The 20511-nt window shown below is 38.4% G+C and overlaps 1 protein-coding gene across 17 annotated transcripts in view; it reads left to right on the top strand.

Moving 5' to 3' along the window:
* FBXL4 (F-box and leucine rich repeat protein 4) overlaps positions 1-20511 on the top strand; it is a 71641-nt gene that overhangs the window by 32175 nt on the left and 18955 nt on the right. For 16 of the 17 annotated variants that reach the window (XR_012672960.1, XR_012672958.1, XR_012672959.1 and 13 more), the window contains 2 exons: positions 3296-3509; positions 18920-18991. Coding sequence is in view for 14 of the 17 variants with exons in the window: in XM_075145533.1 (XP_075001634.1) it covers positions 3296-3509; positions 18920-18991 (286 nt within the window). In the remaining 3 variants the exon portion in view is untranslated. The remainder of the gene's footprint in view (positions 1-3295; positions 3510-18919; positions 18992-20511) is intronic. The other variant, XM_075145532.1, reaches the window with a different exon arrangement.

The following is a 20511-nucleotide window of genomic DNA, read 5'->3' as shown; positions in this document are numbered from 1 at the left end:
AAAGGAGGAGAGACTGAAAACAAGAACCAGTCAGTCCTCAGTGATTAAAGGAGAGGTATGTGAAGAAATGTTGATTTGGGTAGAAGGTGCTTTTTTGGGGGTTGTTTATTTTCAAATGAGCTAAGTCAGAGCCAGGCATCCAGTGTCTGTTAAGTCTCAGAAGTATGAAGGCAATGCCACACTTGTTCTGAAAGCATGAGAACCCATGTTCTACCTTGCCATATGGCTTTGGAGATCCGTGTAGAAAGACGTTAGGCAAAAGCCTCTGTCTGAGCAGCCTGTTAAGTGCAAACAAAGATTGGGGTGCTGTGATTGTTCAGAAAACTCTGCAGTTCTGCCTAATGTTCTCTGCCCTGTGCTGGTTGGTGACTTCCTCAAATTCCTCCTCCTGTTTCTGTTCATCTCTTTAATTCATGCCTGTCAGCTCATTCTTGTACCCTGCTGCATGTCCCTTATCCCCCTTGCCTTCCTGTTTAATGTCTCCTAAATAACCTTTTCCAAAAAGGCAGCAAAGCCATGAAGTGCAACGCTCGTTGCTGTCGCTGTGTTTGCTCTGCCTGTGGTTTCAAGTGTAATGAATTTAAATAAAACGTTATGAGGATAATAACTCCTCAAGCTGGTGAGCCTGGAGTTCTTCTCCAAGTCTAGGGGGTTAAATGAGTGTTTCCCTGACCTGGTAATGTTAACTTTTAATAGTCTTAGAAGGAGAAAAGCGTTGATCTGTACCAACATTTATAACAGCCAAGCCCTGTTAAATTATATGGCAGTTAACCTAACATCCATTATTGTAATAGAGTAATTCATAAAATATTTATCCGTTAGCAAATTAAAAGCTAGCCGCATAATAAGTGGCGATTGACAAGGTTTTATGGAAAATATCACCATTCAAACAAACCTGATAATTTGTTGATGAAAGAAGCTGTGTGAATGTATTGTTAAAGCACTCATTAAATAGAGGAATTGGCTAATTAGTAATCAGCAATGAATCCATATGTCTCTACTCTGATTTCCAGAGTATTTGCATCCTGTGTTTCTCCATGGCAGTGTTGAACTCTATTGCTAGCCTAAAATAGCAGTGTAATGTTTAAGTACCTGATGTTAATTGTCCTGTCATTTCAGCTCTGACACTCCCATAAGAAGGCTTACCAGTTTAGGTGAATTCACTGTATCCAGTATGAAAACAGCAAATAAGTGCTTGGTGTTTGGTAAACTCTGATTTTACAAGCTAAAATAGATTCTAAAGAGAGACTGCAGAGTGGAAAAGTAGATTTGAAGGCCATACTTAGCAGAACCCCTGTAGCTCTGGGGCTTATGTCTCCCCTTTCATGTCTCAGACCCTCTCTTTGGTTTTTTTTTGTGTAGGCTCATAGAAATGTTGGATGTTAGGGACCGCTGAAGGTCCCACTTGAAGTGCCAGTGTCCCCAGTGCTAGATCAGGTCAGTCAAGGTTTGAGGTGACTCTTGGAAACCTCCAGGGATGGTGATGCTACCCTGGAATCTCCTTTCCCCTTCATATTGCATAGGATCTGTATAATCAAATTAAGGCCACGTAATGTGCAAGATGAAAGGAGTAAAGAAAGGTGATGATGAATGGCAAGTATGATTTGAGCGAGTAATAAAAAAATAAGGAAGGGAGGAGGTTTGAAAACTTGGATGTTAAAAGACGGACTTCAAGTCATATGCTACTGTTAGTATCCTTGAGGAATGCCTCCCTGAATGTGTCTGCTTTTAAGACCAGCAGCTATTTCATCCTAAGTTTCATCAGGAGCAAAGTCTTGGGAAGGCTAGTACCTGTTTAATTGTAGCAATAGGAGTTTTTGTGCAAGCAGAAGCGTCACGTCTCTCTGGCATTTTTATTGTATCAGTTAAACCAAAAAGTAATGCTAACTTTGCGGTGAAAGTGGCAGAACCTAAAGCTGCATGTCTGCGTGAAAGTTTTTGTAGGATAGAACTGGTAATAGAGCAGATCAGAATATTTATTATGAGAAACTAATTCATGCTCTCTCACAAGTAGCTCCATTATTCTAGGAAGTAAAAAGGGGAACTCATTGCAGCCCATAGGTTAGGAACTTAGTTTTTTCTACTAGAGAAACTTAAAATAAAGTATAACAAAATCACTGCAAACGTATGGGGTTTTGTTTCCTATTAAATATCAAACTTAGAAGCCTAGTGATTGATTCACAGTTTGAAGGTTATCTTTGCAATAAAAAGGGACATAAGCTTATGTGGTTTTGATTAAAGCTTGGATTAGATATAATGGAGCTTGAATTTCTGACACAAGGTCTCTGACAGAAGGTGTAATTCATGCAGAGACCATCAAAGTTTCTGATTTTGAATATTTTGTTTTCTAATATCTTAAATTTTTATAATTCCAATGAAAGTCATGTGAAATAGTCCTTAGGAATCTCTGTGTTCTAGAACAGCTACGAAGTGTTGATTTTGACTTATTTGTTAATGAAAGGAATGAAATGTTTTTCTGAAAGTCTTAAAATACTTCTCCTGAATATTTAATCCATTTGAAAGTATTTGTTTAACCTCACTTTTACATTTGCAGATTTTTCTGAGATAAAGAGAAATATGAAATTATTGGTGGAAACTTGCAGGCCATTGTCAAAATTGGCTTTGGGGACTGTTTAAAAGCATTTCAAACATTATCTGTGTTGTTCTTTGCTCCATTGTCTCAGAGTAAATGGCAAGAAGGAAGCACGTTCCAACTTTCTAAACCAAAACAGAGTTTTCAAAACCAATGTTAATTTAATAAAAAGCTCTCTTTGTACTGTTCTCACCCCCAATGATTCTTTTGCAATTCGTTTTCAAGGTAGAATTGCTTTTTAAGGCTGCTTTAGTGACGTTAGCCTCCTTATGCCATGTATAGCATTATATAGACTTTTGTGTTTCTTAAAATGTATGTAGTCAACTATTCCTTTGTACAAAACATTGTATAATATTTAGATTACGTACAGTATCAAGTTAATGTTGATGAAACAGCCTTGACTCTCAGACTACCTTTGGTTTTTGAATATTGCTCTCTAACTCAAAACCTAATTAGTTTGGTCTCTTCTGGATTTGTACAGATTTGATTCAGAAGTAACTTCTTCAGAGTGGTTATGATTAATTTACTTTAACCTAATCATGTTTTCTGTTAGTTAACTGGGATGACATAAGAGCTGTGATCTGTAGGTTCCTTTCATTGTTGAAAGGAACTTTTCCTGGTTTACATGCTTAAGGTTTTGACAGCATTCAGACTCTAACCTGAAAGTATGTTTATTTTTCACTTGAAATGTGTTTTTTACAGGTTCTTGAAAGTTTGTGGCTCTGAACTAGTACGTCTTGAGTTGTCTTGTGGCCATTTTCTCAATGAAACATGCTTGGAGGTCATTACTGAAATGTGTCCAAATCTTCAGGAATTAAATCTCTCATCATGTGATAAAATACCACCTCAGGCTTTCAACCACATAGCCAAAGTGGGCAGCCTAAAGCGTCTCATTCTCTACCGAACAAAAGTGGAGGTAGGAACAAGTATTTTTAACCTTTGCAATAAATACTTTCAATCCCGGTAAAGTTGTATTTTTTTTTTTCATTAACGAAGACGTGAATTAGAATTTTGCATGTGAATTCAAAAGTAAATTAAGAAAATTCAAAGGTAGTCTCAAAACCTGTAGGTTTTTTTTTTATTTTCAGAATAGCTTCTGGATTTAACAAAAATAAATAAAAAGCCTGCATGTTTTAACTTGCGTGGAAGCTTGGTGATTTTTCACCAGCTGTTTTAAGCAATGTAGTGAAATCACAAATGTAAAAGCTTTTCTCTTGTTTTGAAGTATACTCCAGACAGACTGTATTTGGCTATATAATTGGGGGTGTTGGGGAGTGCTGGATGTGGCTTGGTTCTGTCTACCACATGTCCAAGGGGCGCTTGAAGTTATAGTACCTTATTTCATTTATAAGCAGTTCACACCTAAGACATGCTACAAAGTTAGTTGCATCTTGTTGTCCTTTTTTTGGTAAATCATATGTACATTTGTGTCCAAGGTCTAGCTATCTGTAGAGGTGATTTGGTAATGCAAGGTAGTTAGATTAAAGGGTAGGCTGCCTAGAATAGTTGGCATTTGCTGTGGGGTATGCAGGCAGTCAGCATGAAGCCAGTGCCCCTCAGTAACTTGTTACTTTGTGGTAGTTGCTCTCTGTATTGAAGCAATTATTATTTTCTTCAGAGTATAATATAAATTGGTGAGCTCTGCTTTGAAATGCCTTTTGTATAGAGCTCTGAATCAGTACCTTGGGTGTATCTGTTCTGGCTGTATCTCACTAGACTTTCTGTAAATCTTGGATAAATCTCCTTACCTCACTTTAAGTCTGTGCTCTGTACTTTACAGGGCTTTTTCAGATGCAAAAAAGATCATTGTATCAGAGGTAAAGGTTGTATAACTTCATTTTTTTTCTATTGCTGATTGATCATAACCTGCTCGATTCTACTCAGGTAACTTCTAAAGTTTGAGACTTGGTGTTTGTAATAGTGCAGCAGCTGAGGTGTGCTCTGAAAATGATTGGTAACTGTCATTTCTCAGCTATCGCTTTGCTGAACAGAACTTGAAATTAGATTGAATGTAGGTGCTAAAGATTTCCTGACTTTGAAGTCCTTAAATTGTGAAGATTCATTTCTGCCTTTCATGTGTACGGACATGCATCTGCTTGTAGCTGACAAGAACATACATTCATAATCAAGCTTACTTAAGATTGCGCTTCCATTTTATACATAAGTATAAACAAAAGGCACTGTTCCTAACAAACCATGGAAGAGAAATTTCTAGAAATTTAATTAGGTAAATTGGAGAGGATGCTTTTGTGTTACTTGTTAATATGAAGCCACTTAACAATATACTTTGTGCATCACAGGTGGAAAAGTAAAAGGGAAAGAAAGAAGATGTAGCATAGGATTTGAATTAGAGGATTAGAGTTACAAAAGTCACAGATTTATAGAGATAACATTACCTTTCTCGCCATTAGCTTCTCTTAATGCAAATCTTTGTTCTTATATACAAAATAGGCTGCTGTTCCTTCTGTACTCTTCAGTGGTACAGAGATGTTAAGTAGTAACTGATGTCTAGATGCAAAAAAGATGGGATAGGTAAATTCATCAAGCATGCTCTGGAGTGATTTAGACTTCTCTAAAACTTATCAGAGAACTGTAATACAGTAGCGTTCTTGATTTTTGTGAAATTTCTGCAACTACTGGTTCTTCATTGTTGGAGCTTCTAAGGAACAAACAAGGGAACAAAGCTAATGTTTAATCAAGAGCTTGGCATTGTATTGTTGCCAGCTTGACCTGCTCAGAGAAAAGAATCTGAGGCCATGAATCCACTAAGGAAAACTGCTAACTGCTAACAAGTATGTGATTATTAAGAGAAAGTAAGTAAGAGTAAGTAAGAAGGTGAGAAGAACAGAGCTGATGTGTGTGTTATGGTCCTCTGTAAAAGTTCTGTCTCAAAATCCGAAAAAAAGAAACCAAAAGAAAAATCTGTTTATTCCATTTAGACCGCTGTTTTCCTAAATAAATCAGTTGTTTGCTTTTTTTCCTTAAAAATAAACTAAAGAAAATCAAAATAAAGCATGAAGTCTCTTGATCTAAATTTTCTTCTCGCATCATGTTCTAGAATGGCAAAGGTTCAAGTCCTACCATAATTATCAATGTGTTATCGTTCTTTGTGACAGAAGGATGGCATCCCTGTTCATCCTGTGTTAACTGCCTTGATGTAAAACCAGGGTGGTATGCTTCTGATATTACTGGGGATTTTGAGGTAATTAGCAAAATGTGAAGAGGGAATGAATACACAGAGAAACAAGTAGATAGAAAGTTGACCAAAATGAGTTCTCCGATGGGGTATCATCATTTTCTTTGTATGTATCTTACTGCACAATTAGAGACAGTCACTGGAATTGAAGCATAGTAAAATTAGATCAAATGAGGAGGGGGACTACCTTTTATGGTTTTAAACAGTCTGATGAATTTATCGTTATGGCTGATCAAGGTAAACGCTTAAGTTGAATTATTTAAGGGAAATGATCGTCTTTTTTAAAAAGGGCAACACTAAAGATAACAAGAAAAGCAAAATAGAACTTAATGCTCCAATTAACTTTAAAGGAGGGCCCCTCTCTGCATGTTATTTGTGATGCCAGTGAAAAAGGGGTAATTTTCCTACTCCACAGTTGTCAATCTGTGTTGAAAATGCAGTGTTGTGTCAGAGCACATCTGGGTAAATAGTACAACTTGTTCTTTTGGTTGTGAATTTGGACGTGTGATTAAATAACATAGGATATGGGATGAAGATTCTCCATCCTTCTTGTCAGTATATTGATAAAGCTGTTTGTGGTTTTGCATAGTGCTTTATAAAGTACAGTATTAACATTTTAATAAAAGAAATGATATTTTGATTAAATGAAAGCAAACTCCCATGTACCTGCTCAGGTGTAGGATCTCCCTACTCAGACTACATCTTGCAGTACTCTTTCCTTTTATTTTTTGGGGTTTTTTTAATGCCAAAAAAGAGAAAAATTGCTTTTAAGATTTAAAATATTTGTTGTACTTTTCTGTTTATATGATTTCTGTGACACTAATGGATGAATTCTGAAAAAATACTCTGCAGAAAATTGACTACTGTTAATGATTTTTACCTGTTAGGTACAGAAAAACAGATTTTGAGGAAAACGGAAACTTAATAAAATTTACGACGTATTATGTAATCATCTGAGAAATTGTTATGACAGTTTCTTGTTATTTTAACTGTTTTCTTTCCATAGGTTTTGTATTTAAAAATATTCCCATTGTCTCTGTGATCAAAGCTCCAAAGTGTACGTTTTTAGGGTAGTGGGCAATTCTGATGTTCTGCTACTTACTATCTCTGGCACCAAAAGCACTGCATTGCTATTTTGGAAGATAGCTGCACCATCTGGAGGAGTTTATGGACTTTGGTCCTAACCCTGCTGATTCTCAAGGCCATATATAATGTTATTGCCTTGACTTATTGAGTGCAAATTTCTGTGTACAAAATCAGTTTCAAACCTCTGAAGGGAAGCTTCCAACACCCTTGAATTATTCCAACCTCTCTGTTACAAGGAGGAAAGTCCAGTGACTTTCAGTAACTTGTTCCAGGCCAAACAAGAAAAAAAAAGAAAAAAAAATTGTCCTGCATCATTATACTCCTCCCTACTAAATACAACTCATTTTTCTGGTGCTTTAAGTTCATTCTTAAAGGTTGTTCAATTATGTATATGCTTGAAATAATCTGTAACCTGCTTTGAGAAACTAATCCCAACATTTTATAAATGTAATTTCTGCTAGCTCAAGATCACTATTATACTTGTGGGATTTTTGTGGTTGTTTCGGTATTTGCTAATACATGCTAATACATGACTCCTTAATGTTTATTCATTGAGAGTGTATTCACAGCATAATTGAAGCACTTGTTGGCATTGATACATTTAAAGAATACAATGAACAATGAAGGTATTACTGTATACAATAATTGGCAATGCACATCTTTATGGTTTGACTATGAATATTATCTTGTTTTAATGCTTACCATGAAGTATTCCATCCATATAAATAATGCAGCCAAAACTGTATTTTAAAGAAACCAAAGCCACAATTGCAGCAGGAGAACTTGACAGTCTCCTTATTGCTAGGTGTAAATTTTAATGTAAGATTATATGTTTCATGTTGCATGATATTCTGAATTCTTTATAATGTGTGAAGAAAAAGTTTTTAAACAATTATAGTATTACAACTATAATTCAAATACAAAATGAACTAAATTTAAATCAAATGACAATGGACAAAGGACTTTGTTTTGCACACATTTTAAAGCAAGTGTTGTATTTATAACTTATAATCTCTGATATCTTTGACCAAGAGCAAATTTGGAACTTGGGCAGCTGTAAGAGAGGACATTGGAAATTTTAGATACCAAGAAGAGGCATAAGAATCTTAGCAGTAAATGTAACAGCTCTTATTTTCTTATGCCATGAGCAATGAAAGAGTTAATGCTGCCATAAAATCATTCTACAGAGTTTTCAGAAATAACCTGTTATGGGTTATGTTACACTTCTGAGAGCTATTGTCTGAGGTTTTTCAGCTTGGACAAAACTTCATTGGCTTGGGTACAAATCTTCAGGATTAAATGTTGCAAACAAATAGTGGGGGAAAAAAGTGAAGACCTTTAGCTAGATTCTTGGAAGGAGGTTGAGCTGGTGACAAATAATCATGCAATACAGGGCCTTGATGGTGCCTTTTGATCCCATGTCCTGCTGAATTTGGTCATTTGAGCCTGTAATGTGAAGAGTGAGGGGGAAGAGTGAAAGTGTAAAACAGATTTGCAGACATAAGGGAGGGCATAATTTGACCAAATGAAGCAAAACCAAAATAAGTGATTGAATTAACTACAGAGACTATTACTTTCATTGAATTAATTCAGTAATTGCCGTATTGCTGTGTCCCAATCCCTGCTGTGTCCCTGGCACTTTCCAGTAGCTGTAGAGAACAAAAAGGTCCCCCTCTACATCCTGAATCTCAGCTTGCAAATTACACTGCACCTATTTGTGAGGAGGCAAGTGTTTTGACTTTTGAAAGGCTACGTCTGCACTCAGTAATAAGGTTCATTCCACCTTCACTTCCATGTACTCTCGTTCTTCTCTCACCTGACGTTCATATTGCATCTGTTTTTAAACCTGTGTCATAAAGTTTTGGAGGCAAAAGTTTTATCACTGTCCAGTTCTTCATCTCAATAATCCAAGTACATTGGGGGCAAGGAGGGAAGGAGGGGGGAGAGCTGATTTTTAACAAGTATATTCCAATTCTCACCCTTTTCATCATGTTTCTTTCCATGTTGTATCTTCCAAGGTGATAGCTGGATGGAAGCTCAAGGGAGAACAGACTTCCTGTTCTAATGCCAGCTTATACTGTAGAGGAAAATGTTTTTGCTGCCATTTTTATTTTGAATCTATAAATGAAAATTGTCTACATTAATGTCTCTATCCAGAAGGCATCACTTAAAGATACTTGTGGTTGTGGTAATAAAGGGCAGTGTGTGTGTATGTGTGTTTGTCCCCTTCTGCAAACATCAGTTGAGAAGGTGTGAAAGGGACTGGCTCCTACATCTGTTGACAGCTTTTTTCAGTCTGGTTGGGGAGGCCAGGTGGGCTGGGCTGAACAGTCTCCAGAAGTCCCTTCCAACACTCAGCTCTTCTGTGATTCTCTGACTTGGTGCTGATGGCACTAATTGAGGATTTCACCCATGAGCTTTGTTCTCCTGATCTGTGACCAGGACAATGGCCAGTTGTGAGATCTGTATGCCACACTTTTCCCATCAGTAAAATTTGCGTAACAGCAACTTTCTCATTTTGTAGCTGTGGTATGAGAATACATGTACAGAAGACTTTGAGATTCTCTGGTATGTATGGTACTTTATAGAGTACTCTACATAGGGGTGTGTATAAGGACTTGAAATACTGTACCTTGATAACATCCTTTTCTAAGTTGCAGGAAGTTCAGTTAGTTACAAAACTCAGCCTTTTTCCTCTGGAAAAATTGAGAAAAGGATTGCTAAAGAAAGCTTGCTTAAGAGGTATAAGCATTTCTGTGAACTAAATGATTGGACACTTGGTTATCTCTGTCTGGGACTACATGGGTATCTTGTTCTTCCTAAAGGCTGCAAAAACTACCTTGTAAAGGATGAGCTTCCTCATGAAATGGCACCAGTTAGCTCAGGGAACTGAAGGACTTAAGCATAAAACAAATTTGGCCACCATTTAGTTCTAATTTGGCATATGATTCCTTGCCATTTTCTGTAACATTTCATTTAACTGAAAATTAACATACAGAGAAGTGAAAATAGATGAAACCAAAAGAAGATGAACAACTTGAATAGCTTTGTAGACATCTAGATCCAATTTTAGTTTCCAGAAAAAGTATATTATGTATTTTGTGTGTTATTGAATGTTCGTGTACTATCCCAAGACGTGTTCTTTCTGTCAAAAATAAGATACTGAGGATAAGTATTTATGCTTAGAACTCAAAATCTTAGTAGTCATCTGAAAATGAGTGCTTTCTGGGAAGCCAACGGGTATGAAAACTTTTCCTGAAAACTAAAACTAGCACTGTATAGGTATCTAAAATTCATTTTGTGTTCTTTTTAACTGGTTCAACCAGTTAAACCATGTGTTTATATGCACATGTGTAATCTCATCTCTCTAAACGTCTCAAATTCCCTCATATCTTTAACATAGTTGTTTCAAAGTATTGTAGTACCAACAAGTACATAACTGAAATTATCTTGATGCCTTAAAATACTGTGAGGGGTGGGGGGGGAGAAAAGGAAAAAAGACCAGAAACATATTTTACAGTTTCTTTGCTGGAGCAGGTTTAGATAAGAACTGTATTTCACCATTACTATACCTTTTGTTTCTGCATTATTGTATTACATTCTTCTTTCTGTGAGAAGAATTGCTTTTTGGGACTATTGTAGGTTGACTAGTTGGGGGGGTTGGACTAGATGACCTTTAAAGGTCCCTTCCAACACAAACTATTCTATGATTCTATGATTGTAGGTTGGTTTTTAGATGCTGATGTACAATACCTTGAAATTCATGAAGTAGATTTTTTTTACCTTTTTCTGGCAACATTGATTTGCCCTGTTTTACCTTTCAAAATGAACAGTTTAATAGAAATTTACAGAATTCTGGCTTTGCATCTGACATGTTTTTTAATTACTGTATTAGAGTAGCAGATGCCAAGTAATTTCTGACATAGTTCTTTCACAGACTGTGCCAAAAAAACCCCCACACCCAAAAAGTTGATTTTTGACTTTCTTCTTGTGCTATATAATGCCAAAGGGAGGAAAAAAAAGTATTCTGAGGGAGAGGATTGGTTGTTGATTTTTTATTTTTCAAGGAGTCTTACTAGAACCTCCTTTTATCCGGTTTTACATACGGAAATCAATTGCCATTCCAAAGATAGCTTAGTCACATATAGTAATAGCTGTAGTCTTAAAAAAAGGAATCCAGTGATGTGCTGCCATCAAGATTTCTTGTCTCCGCTTTACACAGAACACATAGCCGTTGCTATTCACTAAGGTATTTCTGGAAGTCCTAAAGCAGAATCAACATTTAGTGAAGTGTCTCAAATATTTTCCCTGAAATTAAAAGTAATTTGGTTCATTTTCTGAAATATTTTGGCAAAAGTTGTATACGTCAGTTTGTAGTAATGAAAGGGGAAGCTGCCGTGTGAAGGATGCAGTTCAGGATGTTTCCTTTGGATGGCCTTTTGAGGAGGGGCTCTCTCCAGAGGCCCCGCAGTGACCACAGCAGCCGCCTTCTGCCTGAAGGGTTCACGTTGAGAGATGTGAGGCTCGGCAGAAAAACTCCTGCCAGACGTTGCGTGAGAGCGCCTGCCCCGAGGGAGGTGAAGGGGCTTCAGGAAGGCTTGCTTCCCGGGTGGTGGGGCCATGCCCAGCTACAGCAATGCTCTGCTGTCTGTTGCTTCTCTGGCCATTGCTCGAGCTCTGCTGCCAGTCACCTGGTATTTTGCTCTGCTAGCCGTCATTATTACCCTGTTTTTCCATCCTTCGCCTTTGATTGGTTTGTCTGACTTTGAGTAATCTGAGGAGAATAGTGATAATGATGGAGATGGAACTGCCCTGAAAGAGACAGTGAGGGTGTTCCCCTTAGGAGGTCTCTGTCAGATGTTCAGTCTTGCAGATGAAGCAGCTGAATTTGGTTAGTGATAAAGCAGTATTTCTTGTAAGAATTCAGAGTGGGTGCATGTACGTAGGAACTTAATGCACACCATTGAAATACCCAGAGACTGCATATGACGTGGATGATGTTTTCAAGCCAGCTTTAAAACCATCACATCTCTCAGGTGATGATCACATATACGTGTGACCTGTCTGTATTAAACCAGCATGTATTTCTTAGGTCCCTGCATGTATGCCCTCTGTTACATTAATTCTTACGGGGGAAAACTACTTTGCTGCCCACGGAATCACTAACAATTGCACTCTTCAGAAACATATTCTTGATGAAAAGCAGGGTACGGCTGTTGTTAAGTAGGACAGGTCTTACCAAAGGAGGTTTGAACTGTTGGTGTGAAATTAGGAAGGAGATAAACTTGCAGTCGCTAGTCTGCCCTTCCAGAAAGTTTGGCCTCGATTCCAGTAGTCAGACTGTAAAAACTTCCAGATACCCTTTTGATTCAAATTACTTGATCCCAATAAATAACCTGTGTGAGATGATTATCTCAATGTCAAGTGGTAAATACCATACGTGTGATTTCTCTTCTTGATTTACCAAGAGCTTGTTTGTAGTTTTCTTAAAGCAAGTGGTGGTTTCCTTCCTCTCTGCTTTCCCATTGACTCGATAATCAGCTTTTTGTTTCACCATGGGGTTCTCCATGCGTGTATGTTCAGCATTAAGAGGTTTGGTTTTAGTTGTGATAACTTGGCAAATTTTTTTAGTTATTATTTTAAGGAAAGTGTTCTTAACCTGTTTGGCGTGTTAACTTGCTAAATTCTGTATCATCTTTACTTTGTAACTACATCCAGAAAGATGTGATTCAGACTTTTTATCTTTTTTGTATGTGTGATATGTCTCACTTGGTTCTCCAACAGGAGAATTCTAGTCTGTGGTGTGCTGGAGACCTTGCGTTACCTATAAGGAGAATTCCCAAAGTCATTTTGTACACAGTGATGTGTATGCAGTAATACTTGCGTGCAGGACAAGGCAGTTGCCCAGGAAGGGGGTTTGTATCTGCAGCAGTAGAAGTAGCTCTCATGATGTGTGTGCTGAAGTTTGAGATGTTCTGGTCTAATCTGTTCCCACAGTTGTGCGTTTGTGTGGCTGAGTCAGCTGGTCCCAACCTCCCTTGCTGTAAATTTAAAACTTTTGGGAACAAAAGGGAAGCTCCTGCCCTGATTGTGGACAGAGGAACCTGTCTGTGCAGTTCTGAGAATATTTTGATTTCTCTGCTGAGGGATTGCTTCCGAGAATATGGATGTGATTGATGGGCTGAGAGAGACATGGAAGATTTCATTGGCCTGACCTTAGTCTGTAGTTCTCCGGTTCTCTTCTCCGTCTGTTTCTCAGGTTCCAGGAATTTCAAGGAATTTGTTCAAAAGTCATTGACTATGACTTCCATTAGGAAGACAGAATACTTAGAGTACCCTGCAGAGTTACCTCCTCTTTACCACATTTACCTCTCCTCATTCAGGCAAGGTTGAATTTTCTGTCTTGGATTTTTACTGAGATTATTAGTTGTTATTAAATGGAATAATATTGTCAGGTGTTCTGTCAGATAAATAAGCTCCCAAAACATAACTACGTAGTATCAAATGTATACTGATGTCCTATAGTAATTGCCTAATTGCTGTATCAACTTTTAGCTAAATGTGTTGAGAAATGTAAATTTGATTTGCATACAAACAGCATGTGATAGTTGTTGATTGATTACTGGATATTCGGAGTTCCACAATTCTTTATTAGCTGGCTGATCAAATCTTTTGATGCTTTTCCTATTTGTCTTATCTTTTGATGCTTTCCTTAATCCAAAAGGTGATGATTTGTGGAACAAGCTTTTCCAAATATGTTATCCAGTACAATTGCTTAAGATAGTCCTAAAGACCCTGTTTCTAACCTAAAAGCAAATATTTTTTACAGTTTATAGAGTAAGATGAAAATGCTACCTAGAAACATGGGTAAATACTGTGATGGAACCACATAAATTTATATGCAAAGGAACTCACCTCAAAGACTCTTCAAGATGCATTTTTTTGATGGAGAGATAAGTAACTGAAATATGAAAAAGAAATTGTGGTCTTTAGGAACGTTATTATATTAATTCATTGATATTGTGGAAAAATGCAATATTCTTGTTGTGGTGAGCTTGCAAATGTAGGTATGTTATCTGATACCTGCCTGCAACTAACGTTATATAAGTATTTGAACATAAGTGGAGACAACAGGGTTTGGGGGAAATAGGGCAGGGAGGGCTAGAGATGAGGTCGTCATTTGGAAATGATAAGAAAAAATAATACAACTTTGGTTGTCCTCTCATATAATGCAGTTGTGGGGGGCAGGGATTAAAGGAAATTTTTTTCTACCCCTAACTTAAATTTTTAATGTTAAAAAAACCAAAATTTAAGTCTTGCATAATTCAGTTTTTTCTTGGACAAAGTGATTAACTGGAGAATTAGTAACTTTGTGATTAAAAATGTAGCAAGCAAGGGAAACCATATTTAAAGAAGGGGGAAGCAGTCTTTAATGAGACTTTAAAATTACTTTCTCTCAGCATTCACTTAATTGAAAAATTTGAAGAAAAAATTGCAGGAGAATAAAGGTCTTGTAAAAGATTTAGGCTCTAAAGTTGTTTCATTGAGGGGCTGGAAGAATTCCCAACTTATGTCAGACACAGTTCTTCTGAGAAGGAGAAAAAACAGCCCGTTGTTTGTTCCCAGCATAAAAAGTAACAATTTAAAAGTCGTTTTTAAGATTTCTCTATAAAAAGAAAGTTTATAAAAAGGTGCAGGCTGTTTCTTCCCTAACCCAACCCTAAAACTTTGTTGTTTTTCTGAAGCTCTTCCTTTAATCTTCCAGAGGCACACTGTGGTGCACTTATTTTCATGCCTTTTATTATAGTGCAGCCATTATGTGATAGCCATATTATAGTGCATATAGTGTATTTTTTAAAACCTTTTGTTTTTTTTTTTTAATCTTGGACTACTTGACAATGAAACTGCAATGAGTGAAATATTCAAAGTGCATCTTTCACAGTGAGCCACATCTGCCACAAACAGAAGGGTTTTCTGTTTGAACGGTTATGGAGCTCAGGCTATCTGTTGGATGCTTCCCTTACCATACTAACGTCAGAAATGATTTGCACTTCCTGCTGGATCATGAATGCAAAAAGTCCTGAAAAAAGTCAAGCAAGATTCAGTCTGGCCAAGTGTATTACTCTGGCACCAGTATTTGGTTTCTCCACTGATGGGTTGTCTGTTCAAACCAGCAACACTCTTGCAACATCTAAGTCAAAACTTAAGTGTGATGTCTAAAGTCTTTACAAAGACAGGTAGGATACAAGTTAGTCCAGTATCAGCTATTTAATTGAAGTATACACAATACGTAAATGTCTTCCAGGCTGGCCTGTATTGCAGAGTGGAAGACTTTCATGTTTGGACAGACCTCTCACCTGTCTCATGTGGAGTAAGTTAGGATTTCAAGCGGTAATCTCATCTCTTCTCTTGTCCAAGGCAGGATCAACTCTGTCGATGTCCTTTCTGACAGATGTTTGTCTGACCTGTTCATAAAGTCTTCAGAGACTCTTCAGGCAGTCTGCTTCCCTTTTCTGAGGTTTAGGACTAACTGCCATGCCTTAAAATATTTCTGTAATCTGCTCCGTAAGGTTGTGTTTAGCAGCAGTATCATATCCTTCTAATCAGTTTGACATCAAGAGTCTTCTCTCTTAAAGCGGCTCCTGCATGGTCTCAGCTGTATGTTTTCCTCATCTGTAAACACCTTTCCTGGGAATGGAGGATAGGGTAGACCATTTTATTCAGCCCCTTTGGAACTCTTCCTGTTGCCTGTGCCATCTTATAAAAATTGATTATTTTAGTAGTGTTTGTTCTGGCTTGGATGGCAGAAGAAATTTAGACCACTAAAGCCATGCCATACATTACTCCACAAAAAAAAAATTAATTCTTACTTTAAGGTTGTTTCCAGGGTGGGGCTTGTTTGGTTTGGTTTGGTGTTTGAGGTTTTTTTTGTTGTGTTTCTTTTTTTTTTTTTTTTTAATCGTCCACTCTTCTCTTTTCTCAGTCTCTGTAAAGGGGAGCAGGTGCAAAACCAAACCTTACCTTTGGTTCAGGGGAAACTGAAAAAATCTCCAAACTATACATATCTTGGCTACTAGCCTCAAGAATAGTATTACATGGGTAATCTTTGATTTGACTATCTCTGCTTGGCTGAGAAAGTGAAATTAGACTCTCTCCAGGTTAAAGCTTGCTGATCCAGAATCTAGGTGGCCTCTTAGCTCCTCTTGTAAAGCCCTCTAACAAAGTTTGGCCTGTGTTACAGCTTCAGGGTCAGGTGATTGCCTTGCTCTTCTCTTTTGCTTAAATAGGACTGTACCACTCATCTTGTATTGCAAGTCAGAGAGATGAATTGTACAGACAGATGGCTTGAAACAGACAGGTTATTACAATGATAGTCCTCCTATACGTAGTGCATATGGATTCTGTGAGCTGCCATTCTCTCATGCTATTTTCATGTCCTTTGCCACCTGGATTCTCAATTGACTGAGGCACAGATAGGCATGCACAAAGGGTTTTTTCTTCTCTTTTGACATATGCAAACCCCACCTCAGTTACAGAAGAACAGACACTGCTTCTGAAATAAGTCTGATTTGTTCTGTGTGGGCATGTATGCACCCCAGAAGAGGAATTAATATAGCTGCTATAATTGATGTTGAGTAAGTAGTTGTTTACTCTTGGGCTTAACTTGGCATGATTTGTGATGGTACAACACAATGTTCTACCAAACTCCCTTCTATTACCCACATTCCTAGTGCTTTATTTAATTGTTCGGGTTTTTTAAATAGTTGCTTAAAATAATACTTTAGGTTTTATAGGTTGTGGAAAGACCTCTGGAAATGTGGACTCAGTGCACGTCGATACAGGAAGGATGGTCTCAAATTAGAGAGGGACTAAAAAAGGTATTCTGAGAGGTGCATCAAATTCCTGTACAAGTTAACAAAAGTAGCTCAGTTACCTAATCAAGATAACTACGAATATTAGTCTTCCTACCTATTTCACCCCTCTCTGAAAAAGAGGAAGTATGGAATTGATCTCACATCCTATGAGCTGGTCAGAGTGACTGTTCACTTTTGTGCTGTTTATGTCAATTAAGGAAAGATAGTGCTGCTTCCCATCCTTTCAGGCCAGTGTTAAAATTCCAGTCTGGAAACCATTACTAAAAACCATGGTGGAATGCATCAAGGTATTAGGCTTTCCTGTGGAGTCACCTGAATACCTGCAGAAACCCTGTTTAGAACTGTGCGTGCAGTCAGACACTGATTTATTTAGCTCTGATATTTAAGGTTTGTAGAGAGAGGTTTGGGGATTTTGCTTTTAATTTGTGCACCTGTGTAGGTTCTAAAGCTCATACCTTTCACTGAGTTAAATAGTAAAGACTATGTCTCATTCTCTTGGAGTTACTCGTTTATTCAGGTTTAATGATCCAAATGAAGCATTTGCTTAATAAGTACGTTATTTAAAATGTATTGGATATTTACACATTTACTAGCCTTAAAGTGTTCTCAAGGTTTACCTATATAATAATGACTTTTTAATGCTCTTCTGTTTAATTCCCTAGCTACCTTTTTCTTTAAAAACATGAAAGAAAGTAAAGCAAGCAAGTGGACAGTGGCTTTGTAAGACCTCTGCAAAGATATATGTGAGGAAGGCTTACTTATAGCGTCTACTTTTAGCCTGCCTCTGGGAAATCAAATCTTAGAAGGCCAAGTTGGAAGCTGAGGGTTCCACACACATCAAGTGTTGCGTATTTCTAATTGCTCCCTGGGGACACCTAAATTAGATGTCTGAAATGGTCTCCATGAGTACCCCAGGCTATGTCCCTGTTCTGTGTCTGCCAGCCTTTCAGTGCAAGGGATCAGATATTTCTTCACAGTGGTATGACAAAACATCATGTTCCTGCCAAGTTTCATTAGAATATAACAGACTGAGGAAACTAAATAAAGCATTTTACTGTAAACTTTCTGCAAACAAGTAAATTTATATTTAAAAAAAAAAAAGAATTATACTACCGTTATGTACAAATATTGTTGACTAGTGTTCTTGTAGGAATTCCACTTATTAGCAGTAGATTATTTTGTCACTTACATATTGCTTGGGTTTTTTTCGTTAGAAACTTGTATGTCCTGTAGACATCCACAGACTTCTATTGTTGATACGTTGTGAAGCTTATTCCCATTTTCAAGTTCATACAGATTACAAAGTCCTAAGGAAGTGGTGAATGTTTTAAGTATGATGCACAGCTATTTGTGATGTGAATCCCAGACTATGTTCTTTTTTGCACTGTGTGTATTGCCAACTATAAAACAAAATATGGCTACAGACAATGCAGAAGAGTCTTTTCCGTATCTTAGAAACACAAATAAAAACCCATGAAGTTGCCCTTGTTGTGGAACAGAACAGCCGTGTACTTTACATTTTGTAAGATGCATCTGATGTTCCAGTCCAATTTCAGGCTGAGCAATGTGCAATACTTTCTGAAAAGAATGGCCATGTTAAATGGCAGGAACATGACTGTAAAATACACGTTATATCTGTTTCAGTCTGCATGCAAGTAGTGACAGGTGCTCAATGGTTGTCAGCATCCTTGTCAGCACGGAGACTCCTTTGACATTAAAGTCGCCAGCTCGGTCCTGATGCTGCGCAGCTCTATTGGCAGTTCCATCAGGCCGCAGCCGATCAGCGAATGTCAGAACCTCCGCTGTTGTTCTCGTATGTTGCCAGCCCTCCGTGTTTTCGGGCTGGCCTTGGCTGTTATTTGAACTTGCCACACTTCTTCAGTAGCTCTCCTATGGGAAATGAGCGGGTAGGTCATGGGTGTGTAGGTATCTTCAGGGCAACGCAAAACCACATCCAAAGTGACTTGCATAAAGGTTTGTAACGATTACCCTTGCTTTAAGCCAATCAATGGCAGAGTACCCAGGGACTCATTAAGTGGCATTTGTGGTGTCTGTAACAGAGTTTTGAGCTGTATTTCAGGAAATGTGGTGACAGCCTTTAATGTCTAATTGACCTCTTCTCTTTGTTTCACTTTCCATATTTCCTTCTGATGTGTTCCCCCGTGGCAGCAAACAGCCCTGCTCAGTATTCTGAACTTCTGCTCGGAGCTGCAGCACCTCAGCCTGGGCAGCTGCGTCATGGTGAGTACTTACACCGTGCCAGGGTGGGGGTTGCGCGTGTGTGCACGCTTGCTTTGGAACTAGACCTAGGTTTATGTTTCCCACAGACGTGTTAAATGCTAAGTTGACATCATACTATACTCTCTTGAAAGGTCCAAGATGAATGCAGCTTAGTCATATACTTAAGGGTTACATACTAGTTTAGTAGGCCTAAAATATAGGTTGTAGGCTTTCTCATAGTTCTTCAGCCTCTTCCTAAATTTTGGGGCATTCTTTATATGCATACTTACTTTTTCTTTCCAAAACTAATCAAGACTTACTTATTTTTATTCAGACCAAATCATCATTCCTAGCAGACTAATGCTCGTGTCTGACCCTACAGTAATAACCATGAGAGAAATATTTTCAACAAAAGCTATTTGAGTCATAGACTTGCTGGGCGCACTCATTGGTTTAAAGAAAGAGAATACAGGGACAGCAGCAATTCCTGCAGGGCACTCATCTGAGCTGTATTGCATGTGCGTGCCAGGGCTGTATGTAGTGGGATTCTGGCTTGCTGCTGTTCCTGGTGGTAGACATGCCAGATCACTCATCAGGGAGACTTAGCTGACCTTCCTTGTCATTCAAGAAGCAAGTGAGAAAGCAGAATTGGCTCAGCCTTCCCTGCTTTGACTGATGAACAGAAGAGGAAGGCAGTGTGACTACATTTTTCCAACAGTCCTTGTCTTCCTATGGTTTTTGATAGTGGATTTCATTCCTTCTGCCTGTGTAGTGGGACCCTGTTTCAGTCCCTTTGGCTTGCCCAAGGTAACTAATAAGACTTCCATACGGAGATGGAAAATAAGAAGGCGATTAGTGACAACCAACGTGGCTTCATTAAGAGCAAATCAAGCCTGACAAGTTTGGTGGTCTTCTATAACGGGGTTACAGCATTCGTGTATAAGTGAAGAGCAATTGATGTCATCTACCTGGACTTGGGCAAAGCATTTGATGCTGTCCCACACGACATCCTTATCTCTAAATTGGAGAGACATGCATTTGACAGATGGATCACTCGGTGGATAAGGAATTGGCTGGATGATTGGACTCAAAGAGTTGCAGTCAATGGCTCGATGTCCAAGTGGAGACCAGTGACCAGTTCATCAGGGGTCGGTATTGGGACTGGCGCTGTTTAACATCTTTGTCGGCGACATTGACAGTGGGATTGAGTGCACCCTCAGCAAGTTTGCTGATGACACCAAGCTGTGTGGTGCGGTCGACACGCTGGAGGGAAGGGGTGCCATCCAGAGGGACCTTGACAGGCTTGAGAGGTGGGCCCATGCGAACTTCATGAAGTTCAGGAAGGCTAAGTGCAAGGTCCTGCACATGGGCTGGAGCAATCCCAAGCACAAATGTGGGTGGAGAATGGATTGAGAGCCCTGAGGAGAAGGACTTGGGGATGTTGGTTGATGAGAAGCTCAACATGACCCCGCAATGTGCATTTGCAGCCCAGAAAGCCAACCGCATCCTGGGCTGCATCAAAAGAAGCGTGACCAGCAGGT

This window comes from Calonectris borealis, chromosome 3 (assembly GCF_964195595.1).
Source record: "Calonectris borealis chromosome 3, bCalBor7.hap1.2, whole genome shotgun sequence".
NCBI classification, from domain to species: Eukaryota; Metazoa; Chordata; class Aves; order Procellariiformes; family Procellariidae; genus Calonectris; species Calonectris borealis.
The sequence above is the reverse complement of the archived record's forward strand: the minus strand, read 5'-3'. Positions and strand labels throughout refer to the sequence as shown.